This window comes from Puma concolor, chromosome E1, assembly GCF_028749965.1.
Source record: "Puma concolor isolate L17-30 chromosome E1, mPumCon1.1.hap2, whole genome shotgun sequence".
Classification (NCBI taxonomy): Eukaryota; Metazoa; Chordata; class Mammalia; order Carnivora; family Felidae; genus Puma; species Puma concolor.
In genome coordinates, this window is record NC_141680.1 from 57,279,058 (window position 1) to 57,295,222 (window position 16,165).

A 16,165-nucleotide genomic window follows, 5' to 3' on the forward strand; every position below is an offset into this window, starting at 1 on the left:
CAGTGGTCCATGAGGGAAGAATACTTCCCTGGGTCAATGGTCACTTGGACCCACGGTCATCTCCAACTCTCCTAATCCCACACCAGGCTGTGTCTGCATTGACTTGCCTGAGTTCCTCCGTGTGTATTTAGAAGCCAGAGCTGGTTCATTGAATTAAGAAGATGCAGATCACGACCCGCTGCATGAGGAGGCACAACCACCCACGTGGGTGGGCAGGTAGGTAGCTCCCTCCATAGCCACACTCCCAGTTTAGGGACATGAACCACCCAGGGATAGGGACATTTTAATGAAAGGCGCAGTTTCAGGGCGCCTGGGTGGCTCGGTCGGTTAAGCATCCGACTTCGGCTCAGGTCATGATCTCACATCCGTGAGTTCGAGCCCCGCATCGGACTCTGTGCTGACAGCTCAGAGCCTGGAGCCTGTTTCAGATTCTGTGTCTCCCTCTCTCTCTGGCCCTCCCCTGTTAATGCTCTGTCTCTGTCTGTCTCAAAAATAAATAAACGTTAAAAAAAAAAAAAGAAAAAAAAAAAGAAAGGCGCATTTTCAATACACCCACACGATGGAAGCAGAGTCACAACATTTATTGTTTACAGATCCAGGGGAGAGCCTGAGGAAGGGCAGTCCCCCATCCTGGACCACGAACAAGCAGGAGACTGAGAGCAGGAGACTGAGAGCCCCTGTGACTTACAAGGGGGTCGGGGAAGAGGTCACTGATTTTTCACAGAATGAAATCCAAGTGGTTAATTTAAAAGGTGCCCCAGAAAAAGCAAAGAAGGAACTTATGGAAGAATTCTAAGCTTGGGTCCTTCTCTGAATTTCCAGATTTCACGTGTGAACAGGGTTGCCATTCTGTAAAACGCCTGGGAGCAACTCAGAAACACAACAGGTCATTTTTCTCAAAAATTGTTTTACTCCCCCCATATGGTCATGGAGAATGTGTGCATTTTCTGATTGATGGACACAAGGTTTTTCTTCAGCTTTGATCCAGCGGTTTGAACAACGATGGTGCAGCTACTCAGATGAGCATCTGGACACCAGGACCTCACGTAGGTCTCCCACTCTGGGCTGTAGTGACACTGCATGGTCACTTGCAGAGGAAAGGAGAAGGAAGGAAATAATGAAGAAAAGAAAAAAATTAATGAAGTAGAAAGGAAATATAAAATAGAGAAGATCTGGGGCACGTGGGTGTATCAGTTGGTTAAGACTCTGACTTCAGTTCAGGTCATGATCTCACAGTTTGTGAGTTCAAGCCACATGTTGGGCTCTGTGCTGACAGCTCAGAGCCTGGAGCCTGCTTGGAATTCTGTTTCCCTCTCTCACTGACCCTCCCCTGCTCGTGCTCTGTCTCTCTATCTCTCTCAAAAATAAATAAACATTAAAAAAATAGAGAAGACCAAAAAAGCCAACATTGTTTTGTAAAAAAACCCAAAACCCTCGCAAGACGTTGGTGATAAAAGGAGAGGTCTGAATAATTGATGCCAGGCCTAAAAAGGTATATCACACAATACCCTGCACATTTTAAAAAGAAAGATAAAAATGGGATGTGATAGTAAAAAGATATCTAAACAAGTTTATGCCAATAAACTTGTTTCTAGCAAAATAAACAAATTTCTAGCAAAGGTAATGTGATATACTAAAATAGGCGCAGATAGAAATAGAAAACCTGAATCGTCTTACTATTCAAATGAACCAAATCCATTACTTTTTTTAAGTTTTTACTTATTGATTGATTTTTGAGATAGAGGGAGAACACAAACAGGGGAGGGCCAGAGAGAGAGAGAGAGAGGGAGACCCAGGATCTGAAGCAGGCTCCAGGCTCTGAGCTGTCAGCACAGAACCCAATGCAGGGCTCGAACTCACCAACTATGAGAACATGACCTGAGCCGAAGTCGGATGCTTAACTGACTGAGCCACACGGGCGTCCTGAGACTAGCATGCTCTTAATAGCAAAACGTGACAAGGGCAGTGCAAAAAAAAAAAAAGAAAAAAAAAAAAGAAATATAGGCAAAAATCACTCATGAACATAAATACCAAAGTCTGCAACAAAAAATCAAAAAGCTGAAACTAGGGATATATATGCAAGATAGTACATCATTGTCAAGTTAGCTATGACCCCAGAATACAAAATTGTTTGAACATGAGGAAATCAGTAAGTATAATATGCCACATTGACAAACTAAAGGAGAAAAGACATATGATCATCTCATAGACACAGGCAAAAATATTTGATAGATGTAAGCAGCACTTTGACCATGGAGACCATTCTGGACCTCAGGAATCCTCACAGCACCCCGACTGTGCTGGGCTCCTTCCCTCTGATACTCGATATGGAACAGGGGATGGGAACAGCCGCTATGAAGTCCTGGCCCCAAATTCCAGAAAGAGCAGGACACAAGGTACCAGAGGTCCAGGAAGGCATTGGAAGGAATTGGGGTCTTGGTCCCATGGAAGGAGGTCCCTTTAGCCTATGGGCTGAAACTGGGACCATCACCTTGATCTCTGTGGGCAATAGACTCAGACAATGAGCTGTGCAGAGAAACACGTGCCCAGACAAGCTCGATTCTGTCCTGGAGGAGAAGCCGGGAGCCATGAGAGCATCTAAGAGATGGAGAATCTTGGCTTTCTAGCACCCCATTCTCCCTGCACACCCGACAGACCCCACTCAGGCTGGGATGTGCTGACAGTGGAGGTGACCAGGAAAAGAGGAGTTGCCTTCCCTGAACAAGCCTGTCCTGGCTGAGTCTGTCCTTCTCTGCTCCCTCTGGGGAGACCAGGTGGAGACATGCGGAGTTTTGGGAGCTCACTCTTTCTTCCAATCCCTTCCAGACTCCTGGTGTTCCCTATCCATGCTCACACATGCACACACATGCTCACACAGGCACATGCATACGTGTGGTCTCAGGTGAGTTTCGAGACTCTTCTCCATCCGATCATCAGCAGAGAAACAGTTTTGACTCTTCTCGGGGTGAGTCCCAGGGGGCCAAAGCACAGGAGGGGTAGTGCCTACCTGGTTCGACAATCACTGAAAATTTGTACCCTATATCAGTGCCGGTCCACTCAATCCCACACCAGTAGGTGTCTTCATCGTCCCGCTGGAGGTTCTCCAAGGTCATGGTGAATGTGTGTCGGCTGTGATTGTCCTGGATCGACACTCTGCCCCTCTTCACCAGTTGTTCTGACCCGGTGGTTTTAACAAGGATTTTGCAGGAATCCCGGTCATTCCCACGACACAACCATTTTTTGTGAGATTCCCATCCTGGGCAATACACACAGGATGTGGTCAGTGTGCCCCCAAATGTGCCTCTCTCCGCTTCCTCCTGGCAGGTGCGGAAGTGGCCTAGAAAACAGAAAACCAACATGCACCTTGTCCTTCGTTGGCCCAGAGCTGACCTGGGCACTGCTGGAGCTTCTGGTCCTGCCCTGAAGACCAGCCAGGAGCCTCTGCTCTCTGTCTAATTGCCACATCCTGCTTGTCCCTTCATCCCCTGCAGGATTTGTTTTGCTGTCAATCCCCCTTGTGAATCCCCCCTGAGGCTCCTAACTGCCCAATACAGGGGCCTCCGCTCACTTGCTATCTTACTGACCACCGACCCCTCCTCGCCCTCAAGCAGCACCTCTTCCTGGCAGCTCAGAGCACACACTGCAGCCACAGGTGTATTTCTGAATCCCAGAGCTGGTGAGACAGTGTGGCCCCCTCCCCATCCATGCCCCCGACACTCTAACCCCCATACACCTATAAACCCTCAGCCCCTGAATCGACACATGACATGGAACTAAACACACACACTCACACACATGACAAATGCTCACTCCGTCCCACAGGTGATTGATTGATTTTTTTACCTACACACTTTGCTCTTTTGTTTCTTCATACCTTTGTACAAGCTCTTCCCTCTGCCTACAATGTGCCTTCTTCTCTGCTTGAAGAAATCAACCCTTATCTTCTCCTTCAAGCCTTGGCTCAAATGGAGTCTCTACTATGGTTTCTCCAGTTCTGCAGCCAACTCAGTCCCTCCCGGTGCCACCAGAGCACTTTGTCCCTGTCTTGGTAGTTGAGCTAATAACCTTGGATGCAGCCTGGTCTTTGGATCATCCAGAGCAGAGACCCAGGCAGGCTGATGTGTGGGGACGAGCAACTCTCCAGAGAGCCTGTCACCCTGGTTTTGCTGCCTGCCTTCCTCCCTGTTGTCTGAGCTCTTCAGAAGAGTGCTTCCTGGCTTGAGCGACAAACGAAGACCAGTTGTGCTTTTAAATGATGCAGATGCCTGAACCCCACCTTGACTGAGTGGCTCTCTGCTGGAGGTTGGGCACCTGTGCTTCTTCAGAGTTCCTCAGAACTTCATGTATTTATGTGTGTGTGCATATATATATGTGCATGTATGCATCTATCTATCATCCGTCTATGGATGAGTGAAAGTCTCTGCCGTTTCCCCAGGACAGACCCTGTCTGTGTCCTGCCCTGGCCCTGCAGGGGTTTGATCCTGAAGCCCCCATGCCACTCACCGTGGATGACGAGAAGGAGCAGAGCTGGCACATGTCCTGCCTGCCTGGCTTGTCTCCCTGGTGCTCAGCAAATGTCAGCTGCCCTCCGAGGACTTGAACTGAACTCAGAGGCAAAGTGCCTCTATTTTAAATTTTTTCCTTTTTTAGTTTCTCTCATCTACTTCCCTTAAAATTTTCCTTCCATTACTTCCTAATTTTATTAATTAGAAGAAAATCAGTGCCTTCTTTGGGAGCATGTGGCTGACGTCATCATGTGTCTTCCGTGATTTGCGGAAGCAAAGCATCCCACTGTCCAGGGTGCTATTGCAATTGTGTGTGAGGACCTGGGGAGCCAGCTGCCAGCAAACCAGGTGACCCAGTGCAGCAGGGAAGGGACACCAGAACCTCAGAGTCGGGTCCAAGGAGGAGATGGGCACACGTTGGGTTTGCACGTGGGGAAGAATCAGTGCTCAAGGCTCACACCCAGCCTCGCTGGCCATACAGCCCCATCCTGAACCTCCTTCCGGGCAGCCCACCTCAGTGCACCCCAGACCACCCTCTCCCTCCCTTGGTCCTTGTCCAGCCCAGATCCTGACCTGCTGCCCCTCCCTCTCAGAGTCCCCTGGAGGTCCTGAGTCCCTCTGAGGCAAAGGTGCCATGGGAAGATTATAAGGAAGGAGAAGTCGCCCATTCCCATCAGCCTCATTGTGCCCTAGATGCTTCCTTGGTCACCCTTGGCAGATTTCCCCTGACTGTGGGCTGTTGGTCACTTTCCAGCCCCAAACTTCTTACTAATGATTCCTATGTGACTTTCACACAAGTGTCTCCTCTTCCTTCAGGTGTCCCCTCCTCTGACTGTCCCCTGCTCCCTTTCCCTCTCCTCTCTGAATCAGTTCTTTTGTCTCCTGTTTTTCTTTTACGCTTTCCAACTTTGTGAGTTTGGTTCTACCTTTTGGGAGGTTTTTTTTTTTAATGTAATTTTGTGCTTTTATTCTCTCTTGTAATCTTTGATGAAATATTCAGTTTAAGAATTATACTTTTATTTCAAAAGCTCCTTTTTTTTGTTCTCTGCTTGGTGATGTTTTCAAAAACTCTCCTCACTCTGTGGTCATGCTTTGGTTTGGTCTGGTCTGCTCTGGTCCTTCTCTTTCATATTACACACCTGCCTCAATGTCTGATCATTGTTTGTTATCTCACTGTAATTGATAAGGAGCCAAAACATAGCTGGTTGGGGTTCTGAGTATGTGGGGACAAAACTCCATGTGAAATAGGTGTGTCGTATGGTGCCAATTTCTTTCAACCGTCTATCCCTTCTTGATATACAGGCTATGTCTTCACATGAGCAGGTAGAGGCATCTTCTACATTCCAGAGTAAAGAGTTTTGAAGGTGACTTCCAGCATCCTCTCTAACTGCCTTGGTTTCCCCAAATATTTCATGAAGTTAAAAAGCCTTCTGGGGGATGGGACTGTTTGTGTCTGGATCGCAGTGCTGGTTGCGGTGTCTGGATTTGTGTCTGGATCGCAGTGCTGGTTGCATGGGTGTGTTTTCTTTGTGCAAATGTGTTGATCTTTGCACTTCTGATGTGTGCACTTTCCATGTGTATTTTATACTCCAATAAAAAAGTTTTATGTTTTATCATGGAAATCTTTCCAAACCATCACACCTCTGCTTACTTATTCTTGAAATAGTTGTCTTAATGTTCCATTGTGTGGCTGTGGCACAGTGAACTACTCCTGTATTATCGGCCTTTGACCCTGTTTCCAGCATTTTACTCTTGAAAATCTATGCAGTAACCTTCCAGCTCAGGTAAAATGAAGTCAACAACACTCCATAGACCTCGTGTCCTGACTACAGCTAAGAACCCAGGCAGAATATCTGCAGCGACTGAGTATTCTGCAAAATGAGCCCTAGTTAAGAGATTGAGGAAGGAATCCAGACCAAGTATAAGACCAATCCAGCTGTGAGTTTTTCTGATTATTTTCTGATTATATTTCCTTTTATATCCTCCTACCTGAGCGGGAACCCTGCAGCCCACATCCCGAAAGTACACTCTCAGCAGGACCTTAAGAGCTCCAGAGGAACAGAAAAACGAAGCACTAATGGAAGGGGGCGGGAGGAATCCCATGTTTTCTTGGTGTTCGTGTTTTCTTTCCCTCCTACCAAGTCCCCAGCAAGCAAACCTCAGGACAGAAGCTGCAATTCCACCTGCAGCCGCTGGGGGCCGACAGCTGGAACTCTGAAGGGGGAAGGTCTTTGCTGCCCAGAAGAGCTTGGGCCCCAAGAAGGGGGAGAGAGAGAGGAATACCGGTGCATCTTCTCTCTCTTTGTTCTTCTGCTGCTTGGCCCTAGATGCAAACCCAATCACAAGAAGTACACAGCAGACTGGGGAGAGTAAAGCTTCAGCTCTCCAAGCTTCCTAGCCAAAGGACGAGGAAAGGAGGAGGTGGCGGTTCTGAAAGCTGGGAGGGAATGGGGGAGGATGGAGAAGAGAAACCAGCTGAAGAAAGGGACGCTTGATCTCCCGGGATCGCGCCCCAGTGGGCTCCTGATCAGACCCTGGGGAGAATACTGGAGTTTGAGACTTGGTGAAGGCCATCGCCAGTCACAGACTGGCCACTAGATGGAGCACATGGGGGCATCTGGGAGCTCCTGCAAGGCTCCAGAAAGCTGAACCAGCGCACGCAGGAACCACAGTCCACAGAAGCCACATCAGCACTTGAAGTCCTAACCTCACCAGCTGGACTGCCTGCCATTAAAGAAACGGAAGTCAGAGTGAAAGACCTGTCCCGCGAGGTGATAGCATTGCTTTGCGTGTCTGTGGTGGTGGTTCCGTGAAATGATCCGTGTGTTAAACACATAGAACCGAACAGCACCACAAAGTTGTACCGTATGTAAGATTCGAGAAGTAGCAAAAAGAACAAGAAAAACGTTTGAATCTTTTCACTCTAAGCGTATGTGGTTTATTTTATCCCAATTACACCTCAGTCGACCTTGAGAAAGGAAGGGAGGGAGGGAAAATTTGAGGAGAGGCCAATGTTCCCACTCACCACCCCTGCATAAATTCAGGGCTCACTGGGGTCCCAATCCCAGAAGAAGGCTCAGCTTCACACATGGACACAAACAGAAGTATAGGAACTTAAGGCAGGCCCCCAGGTAGGCCACCTTGATGTGAAGATTATTCGGAGGTAAAGGCACTCAAGACCCTGTGGGCTCCAGAGAAACTTTTGCCCCTCACTAACGACATAAAGAATCTCAATTGGAGGATCTTTGCAGAATAAGGGTTATTACGAAGGACAAGTGTTATCTGAGTAACGCAGCTGCATGGCAGGGCCAACATCTGTGCACCAAACACTTACTTTCTGGTTTCATCTTCCTGTGAATTGTGTTTCTTCCCTTAGAAATCTCAGACTCCTACCCCCTTCGCCTTCATTCACCATGACATTTTTACCTCTTTTTGCCTGACTGCCATGTCTGTGTGGACTCCCTGCACGTATGCTATTAGATGCGATTTTCTCTTGTTAATCTGTCTCATGTCAATTTGATTCTTAGTCCAACCAGAAGGACCTTGAAGGGGACAGGAATTCTTTTTTTTTTATTTTCATTTTTTTATGTTTATTTTTGAGAGAGAGAGAGAGACAGAGGTGAGTGGGAGAGGGGCAGAGAGAGACGGAGACACAGAATCCGAAGCAGGTTCCGGGCTCTGAGCTATCAGCAGAGAGCCTGACACAGGGCTCGAACCCACAAACTGTGAGATCATGACGTGAGCCAAAGTCGGGTGCCCAACTGACTGAGTCACCCAGGGGCCCCAGGGACAGGAATTCTTGTTCTGCATCCCCCCCACCCCCACCCTGGGCTGGCCAGCCACACCCTCTCCTACTCCTCTGGCAAAGCCCTGGGCTGCTCCAGAGCCCCCCAACCCCCACCAAGCCCCCAAACCCTGCAAGGCAATCTGAGGGTGGCAGGTGGCAGGGAGAAGACCCCATCCTCTTTGTCTATGGAAGACTAGTGTGGTGGGGGCAGGTGGAGAGGAAGCCCCAGGCCCACGGGCCACATGTTGGGACAGATTGACTTTAGGAGTGCAGATGACAAGAAATGGCATTTGGAGCACATCTGAGCCGCTAACAGGGTGGACAGCTATACAAAGGGGGCAATAACCAATGGAGGTGGGGAGCGGGGCTGGGAGATGGGGTACAGGAAGTAGGTGTGCACGGACTGGAGGTGGTGCTAGGGAGGGGAGGGGCAGAGCTCTCCCCAGAGAGAAGGTCCTCAGGGTCACCCTCCAGGGGGTGCCGAGTTGAGCAGCCAGAGCAAGGAGAGGGGACACCACATCACTTCACCCATAAGCTCCCAACGGACAGCACTACTTTGCAATTGATGAATGAAATTAGGAAGTAACTGAAGAAAAATTATTAAGAAAAGTAGATGAGAGAAACGAAAACGAATATTTTAGAGAAATAGAAGGCAGTTTGACTCTGAGCTCTGTTCCAGTCCCCAGAGGGCAGCTGGCATTTGCTGAGCACCAGGGAGACAACCAAGCAGGACATGTGGCTGCTCCCGGTTCTGTTCCTTCTTGTCATCCAGGGTGAGTGAGGCGGGGCTCTAGGATCGAGCACCTGCAGGGTGGAGGAGGGCAACACAGACAGGGTCTGCATGGGAGGAAGTGGCAGAACCTTTCATTCATCCAGACACTTATTCATTTAAAAAAATTTTTTAATGTTTTGTTACCTGACAGGTACTAAGTTAGGTGTTGGGGAAGGAAATAAAAATAAATAGCACAAATGGTGTCCGTTTTCTAGGGCACAGTTTGTCAACTTGTGGTAGATAGATCCTAAGACAGATGATGGATGGGTGGACGGATGGATGGATGGATGGATGGACAGATGAATAGATGATAGATAGTTGCATACACGCACACATATATGCACACACACATAAATGCATGAATTCCTGAGGAACTCTGAAGAAGCCAGATGCTCAGGCTCCAGCAGAAAGCCACTCAGTTAAGGTGGAGATCAGGCATCTGGATCATTTAAGCCTGTACATTTGGTCTTGAACTATAGCTTGAGCCAGGATCCTTTTTTCCGAAGACCTCAGACAACAGAGAGGAAGGCAAGCAGCAAAAACAGGGTGACAGGCTCTTTGGAGAGTTGCTCATCCCCACACACCAGCCTGCCTGGGTCTCTGCTCTGGATGATCTAAAGACAGATCATCATCTAGTGTCCTTAGCATGATACCTGAGACAGGGACTAAGTGGTCTGGTGGCGCCAGCAGCGACCAAGTTGGCTACAGAAAGGGAGAAACTGTTTGAGCTGAGCCTTGAAGGATGAATATAAGAGTTTGATTCCTTCAAGCAAAGAAGAAAGCACATTCCTGGTAGAGGGAAGAGCTTGTACAAAGGTATGAAGACACAGAAGAACAAGGTGTATACATAAAAAACAACAACAACAACAACAACAACAAAACAAGCAATCACCTGTGAGAGAGAGAGAGAGAGAGAGAGAGAGAGAGAGTGTGTGTGTGTGTATTTAGTTCCATGCCAGTTCCGTGTAATTCAGAGGCTGAGGGTTTGTTGGGGGGCGCAGGTAGAGTATCAGGGACATAGATGGGGAGGGGGTCACGCTGTCTCACCAGCTCTGGGATTCAGAAATACACCTGTGGCTGCAGCGTGCGCTCTGTGCTGCTGGGAGAGGTGCTGCTTGAGGTCGGGCAGGGGACAGTGGTCAGTAGGATGGTGAGTGTGCAGACAGCCCTGTATTGGTTAGGAGAGTTAGGAGCCTCAAGGGGGATTCACAAGAGGGGTGACAGAAAAGAAATCCTGCAGGGGATGAAGGGACAGACGGGATGTGCCAATTAGACAGAGGGCAGAGGCTCCTGGCTGGTCTTCAGGGCAGGGCCAGAAGCCCAAGCGGCACCCCGGTCAGCCCTGGGCTCAAGGAAGGATAAGATGCATGTTGGGTTTCTGTTTTCTAGGCCACTTCTGCACCTGTGAGGGAAAAAAGGTGAGAGGCACATTGGGGGGCACACTGACTGTGCGCTGTGCATACGGTCCGGGATGGGAATCCTACAAGAAGTGGTTGTGTCGCGGGAATGACTGGGATTCCTGCAACATCCTTGTGAAAACCACTGGGTCAGAGCAACTAGTGAAGAAGGGCCAAGTGTCCATCCAGGACAATCACAGCCGACGCACATTCACCATGACCTTGGAGGATCTCCAGCAGGACGACGCAGACACTTACTGGTGTGGGATCGAGCAATTTGGCACTGACGTGGGGATCGAATTTTCCGTGATTGTCAATCCAGGTAAGAACCACCCATCCTGTGCTCTGGGGTCCTGGGACCCACCCCCAGAGGAGTCAGGACTGTTTCTCTGCCTTCCCCGATGGAGGGAGAGGAGTCTCGAAACTTGCCTGAGACTACACGTGTGCACGTGTTTGTGTGGGTAGGGGACACCAAGATTCTGGGAAAGACTGGAAGAAAGTGCGAGCCCCCACAACTCCACATGTCTCCATCTGGTCTCCCCAGAGGGAGCAGAGAAGGGCAGACTCAGCCAGGACAGGCTTGTCCAGGGAAGGCAGCTCCTCTTTTCCCGGTCACGTTCACGTCAGCACATCCCAGCCTGCATGGGGTGATGTCAGGCATACAGGGAGGGGTGGGGTGCTAGAAAGCCATGATCCTGATGGTCTCAGCTACAGAACAAGTGACCTTCTCCATGCCCCTTCCCTGCTCCTCTCTCTCCTCTGGCAACATCAGCACAAGGGAGCAGGTGAGGAACCGTGAGCCCATATTTAGGAGAATGAAAAGCAGGTTCCACTATGGTGCAGACACCTTCTCTTCTGCCTCTATCCTTGGAGAGACCCTGGGCTCCCCTGCAGCTGCCCCAGAAGCACTAGGCCCTCCCTGGAGACAAGCCTGGAAAGAGAGTCAGGCCGTAGCCCCCGCCCCACAGCTCTGCCTCTGGACCCCTAAGTCTTATCTCCAACACACAGACACACAGACACTAGGGAGGTTTACATTTGCTACCGATTGCTCCATTTCTAAAGCAGAGAAAAGTCTCTTCAAACTTAGAATATGCAAATATGGTGTACAAATATGTGCAGTGGGGACGGATGCTGGTCTTAGAATGTTCTAGAAATTAAGTGAAAAGAAATTAACACCACAAAGGTGGTGGATGTGTGCAAGAGTGGAGGAGGAGTTGGTGCCAGAGAATTGGAGTCTGGACCCTTGACCCAGACGACCTTCCCCAGGCAGGCCTGGAGAAGTAAGAAAGCAAGCCCTGGGGAGGCAGGAAGGACCGCAGGGGGAAGCAGGGGCTGTGGGCACTTGGCAGTCCCAGGAGACAGGGGACCCTGGGCCTGCCAGCTCGTGGGTCACATCGCTTCAGGGCAGCTGGCACAGAGCCTGCTTCAGGCCAGGCTGAGACTCAGAAAGGAGCCTGCCTGGCTCATTTAAGGCTCCAGGGATTGGGAACATGGTTCTGACATGCTCAGCTGTGCCCAGCAGGACACTGAGATGAAACTGAATGGGAATTGCCCACATAAGCAGCAACCCCAATATCTCACATGGTGGTAAACTGGTGATTCTCTGCAAATCAGTAATCGTTTGTTTGGAATAATGCCAAAAAGATGCAAGAGAAAACCAACGTGGCTGAGCAGTGGCACTAAGACAGAAAGGTTCTGCACCCCTGGGGGTGGGGTGTGGAGACCATGGGAGCCACCTGTGACACTCACAACCATGCTCTGCTCTGTGTGTTTAGCCCCTGATCCAACAGACTCTCCCAAGCCTGTAGCGAGAACAAGGCTGCCGAGTTGGACTTCCTCTCGTCCATTTCCCCAGGGCATCAACAGCAGCCAGCCCATGGATTTGAATAGCCCGCTAACCAGGTGAGCAGAGCTGGACCCACAGACCTTTCCCACTGTTGCCTTGGGACAGCTCTCCTCGGGACACTCTCACAGGGACCCCCATTGGCCCCCCTGATGTTTCCTCTGCTGGGGAGAAACAGCGAGGTCTGCGCTGGGCCCCCTCTTTGTTCCTCTGAGTCCTTAAAGAGCTCCCCCTCCCCACAAGAAACCAAGGCAAAGTTGTTCAGCTGGGCTGCAGGAGAGAAGCTTCTGGTCTCCTTCTGACCTGCCTCCCAACCCCCAAGCAGCCAAAACAGGCACAGGTGTTTTCAGCCTCAAGTTGCCAGAAGGGAAGGGCTCTGGATTAGCTCCCTGTGGCTTCTGGAGCAAATCACCACCACCCTGGTGGCTGAAGGCAAAACGATGTTATGATCTTAAAGTTCTGGAGACAAGGTCTGGGATGAGGCTCACTGGGCTAAACTCAAGGTGCTGGCAGGGCTGGCTCCTCCTGGAGGCTCTGAGGGAGAAGGGCTTCCTTGTCTTTTCCAGCTTCTGGAGGATGCTGCACCCCTGGCTCATGTCCCTCCATCTGCACAGCCAGCAGGGGTGGTCAAGTCTTTCTCACCCTCATTACTCTGACACTGGCTCTCCTGTGTGCTTTCATTTATAAAGACACTGGCGATTCTATAGGATCCACCCAGATATCCCAGGATCACCTCCCCATCTCAAGGTCAGCTGCTGGCAAACTTAAATCCATCTGTATCATTAATTCCCCCATGCCATGTAACATAACACATTCACAGGTCTGGGGATTAGGACATCTTTGAGGGGGGTCGTTATTCTGCCCACAGACAGTCAAGCAGGTACCTGTTCCATGGATCCAGCCCTCCCTTCCCCAACTGCTAGGGAAATGCTGGGAAGGAATGGGAAGCTGACATTTCTGCTTTCTCACATTCCCAACTTGGTCAGTCGACAGGCTGGGCCATCAATCTGAAACCCACCCCCTCCACAGGCATCCAAAGAACAATCAATTAACTCTTTCTTCAAAGGGCAAACACCCTGCCCCAGTTTCACCCCATCCGAGTTCAGGGTGAAGGTGCGTTTCCTCCCAGAAGCCCCCTTCACCGCCTCCCTTCTGGTACAGTCTCTCTTCCTTCCCTTCTCAAGGATCCTACTCCTTGGAGCTGCCCTGCTGGACAGTGTGTTCAGTCATGTGTGCAGCCAGGCACTTGGTTCATGCTTCACGATCGGCCTCTGTCCTGCTCGTGACTATTTAAAGACCAGTTGTTCTGTGGAGTCAGGAGGGGAGGATGCGGAACTTTTAGGGGACTGAGGGGCCCAGGAGGAAGCCTGCAGGTGGAGAGATGGGGCGGCAGCTCCACAGGAAGTGGGGCTTGGGAAAAGAACGCAGTGGGTTCAAGGATAATCTAGGAAGTACAAAGCATCGTGTCTTCTCTCTCAAGAGAACCCCCTGTGAAATGAACATGACAAATCTTGCTCAAGGCAAGTGGAAGGAGAAAACAAGGCCGGCCTGCAGGGGGTCCTGGCACTGCTTGTAGGGGAGGGGATGAGGCAGAGGTTGAGGGGGTCAGATTCTGGATACTGATGGGGACTCCTAGGGGGACATATATGAGCAAGGGCCCAATGGTCCACTAGACCACGTGTCCACTGTCCAGGGTATATGCGATAGTGCACCTGCTATGTGCTACCAGATGGGGTTCAGAGCCAGGAGAGACCCCTCCCAGGGGAAGCTAGAACGTAAATTGCCAGATTACCAGGAAGAGGTATCTTCCTCTGCTTCAAAGAGGTGATATGAGGTCTGAGCTGGAAGTACAGGCAGAATTTATACAAGGTGGGACAGACGTAGATTCAAATAGGCAAAGGCAAATCTTTGGTCCTGGCTAGCCTGCTGCTGAGGTGGAGGGGATTTGGGGGAGGCAGCCGACAAGCAGGATGAAATCAGGGTGCAGAGGTGCTGGAGCCCAGGCTAAGGCTGCTGGGAGGCCCCTGAATGCTTCGCCTTGGGCAGCATGGCCGTGCCCTCAGAGGGGCTTTTGGGCAGGGACCAAGGCTGGCCTGTCCTCCAGGTCTGGGGGCGGGAGTGAGGGTGGACAGGAAGGGCCTGGAGCGGCCCCTGAAGAGGGACTCCACTCCTGTCAGCACGATCCCTGCTCAGGGCCCTGCTACACAACCTTCACTTTGCGCTTTTGACCTTTGTGAAGTTGCCCCTGCTTGGGTCCTGCTGTGACTGTGACGTGGGGAGTCTGGGGGACTCCAGGGGAAGATACGTCCGTCTGAGCAGGAGAAACACAGCCCTCTCCCCCACCATGGACACCCCCGCACCCTCTGAGCTCTGGTCAGGGAAAGGGCAATGATTACATTTCCGAGACAGATGGGGGTCCCTGTTAGGTGAGGACTCCCCACGTCCTGCCATCAGGAATAAACTCTGGCTCCCTCTCTGCTCTGCACAGATCGGGGACCATTGCCTCCACTGTGGAAGCAGAGAAAAGAAAGGGTGTACTCTCATTCCACCATCGGTCCTCAGCCGCACCTGTAATCTCTCCTGTGTGGATCCTCCTGGTAGCTCCTTTCCTTGCCACCCTCGAGTTGCTCTGCCAAGGATAAATGACCCTTTCATCATTCAGGACTCTGGCCAACAATGGGTTTCCAATTCCAGTAAGCATAAAACCTGGGTTAAACCAAAAAGTTCCAGAGTGTGTCCACAGGGACAAAGACCCCCTGATGGGCCAGCTGCACAGAGTTCCGCCAATTCCACCTTCTGCTGCATCAGCGCCTCCAAGAAAGAATTCCTTGAATGTAAAAGATGGAAAGCAGGGTTGGACCATCACCCGACCCACATCTGACCTGTTTGCCCTTTACATTTCCTATGAAATCTGTGGCTTTCTTTGCTCTTTTGAGATTATTTGGGGGGACAGCATTTCAATGTTTTATATGTGAGAGGACGACCCTTCCATTCTAGAGGGCGGGAAATGACTCTAAATCTAATGCTAGAATCCGAATGTGTCCGGGAAACGGGCAGTTGTGTGTGTAAATTTGTCCATAGTGGTTGAAGTTACTCTTTCCCCCTTTGTAAATAGTAAGTGTTTTGCGGCAGGGTTTTGTAACCATGTAAATATCCGCCTGTCCCTGCATCTACATCGGTGGCTCTAAGCACAGGGGACTCATGCAGTCATCACCAGAACAGTTCATTTCTGTCCCTCCAGTTGTCTCTTGGCCTCACTGGTCCTTAGGTGCAGGGGTTCCAGGGACCATTTGGACTCTTCCATCGAGATGGAACGGATCTGTCCCCTCCTCACCCATGACACTGTCCATCCCCCAGACAGCTCAGACCCACCATCACCCACTCCTGGATTTGGCCTGACCTTTGGCCTTTATGTCCCGCCCCCATGAACACTCTCACCCCCACGCCCAGCTGAGCAACACAGCCCAGGATGCCCAGCCCTTCCTTTTTAACTTCCTCTACTCAGTCATCAAAAACTAATAACACAAGCCTTTTTCTTTTTTAATTTTCAAAGTTACACATGTTTCCTCTCAATAATGATTTGGGTTTTGGGTTTTTTGTTTTTTTTTTTTCTCTTCCACTTACATTCTTCCTGGGCTCTGTCTGCTCTTTTTTTGTGTCCTTATTTTATTTTATTTTATTTTGTTTTATTTTATTTTATTTATTTATTTTTTTTATAAATTTTTTTTTCAACGTTTTATTTTATTTTTGGGACAGAGAGAGACAGAGCATGAACGGGGGAGGGGCAGAGAGAGAGGGAGACACAGAATCTGAAACAGGCTCCAGGCTCCGAGCCATCAGCCCAGAGAGCCCGACGCGGGG

General features: G+C 50.2%; 2 protein-coding genes across 2 annotated transcripts in view; one reads left to right on the forward strand and one right to left on the reverse strand.

The window, feature by feature from the left end:
- Nucleotides 1–565: 565 nt before the first annotated feature.
- Nucleotides 566–16,165, reverse strand: part of LOC147574522 (CMRF35-like molecule 5) — a 56,730-nt gene continuing 41,130 nt past the window's right edge. Inside the window, exon 3 of the mRNA XM_086687979.1 lies at nt 566–1,087. Coding sequence (XP_086544105.1) covers nt 909–1,087 — 179 coding nt within the window. The 3' untranslated portion in view covers nt 566–908. The remainder of the gene's footprint in view (nt 1,088–16,165) is intronic.
- On the forward strand, nt 8,748–15,354 carry LOC112864488 (CMRF35-like molecule 5). Its single transcript, XM_086687971.1, has 4 exons — nt 8,748–9,065; nt 10,454–10,783; nt 12,237–12,363; nt 14,793–15,354. The coding sequence occupies exons 1-4, from the start codon at nt 9,026–9,028 to the stop codon at nt 14,944–14,946; spliced, it is 651 nt and encodes a 216-aa protein (XP_086544097.1). The 5' UTR covers nt 8,748–9,025; the 3' UTR covers nt 14,947–15,354.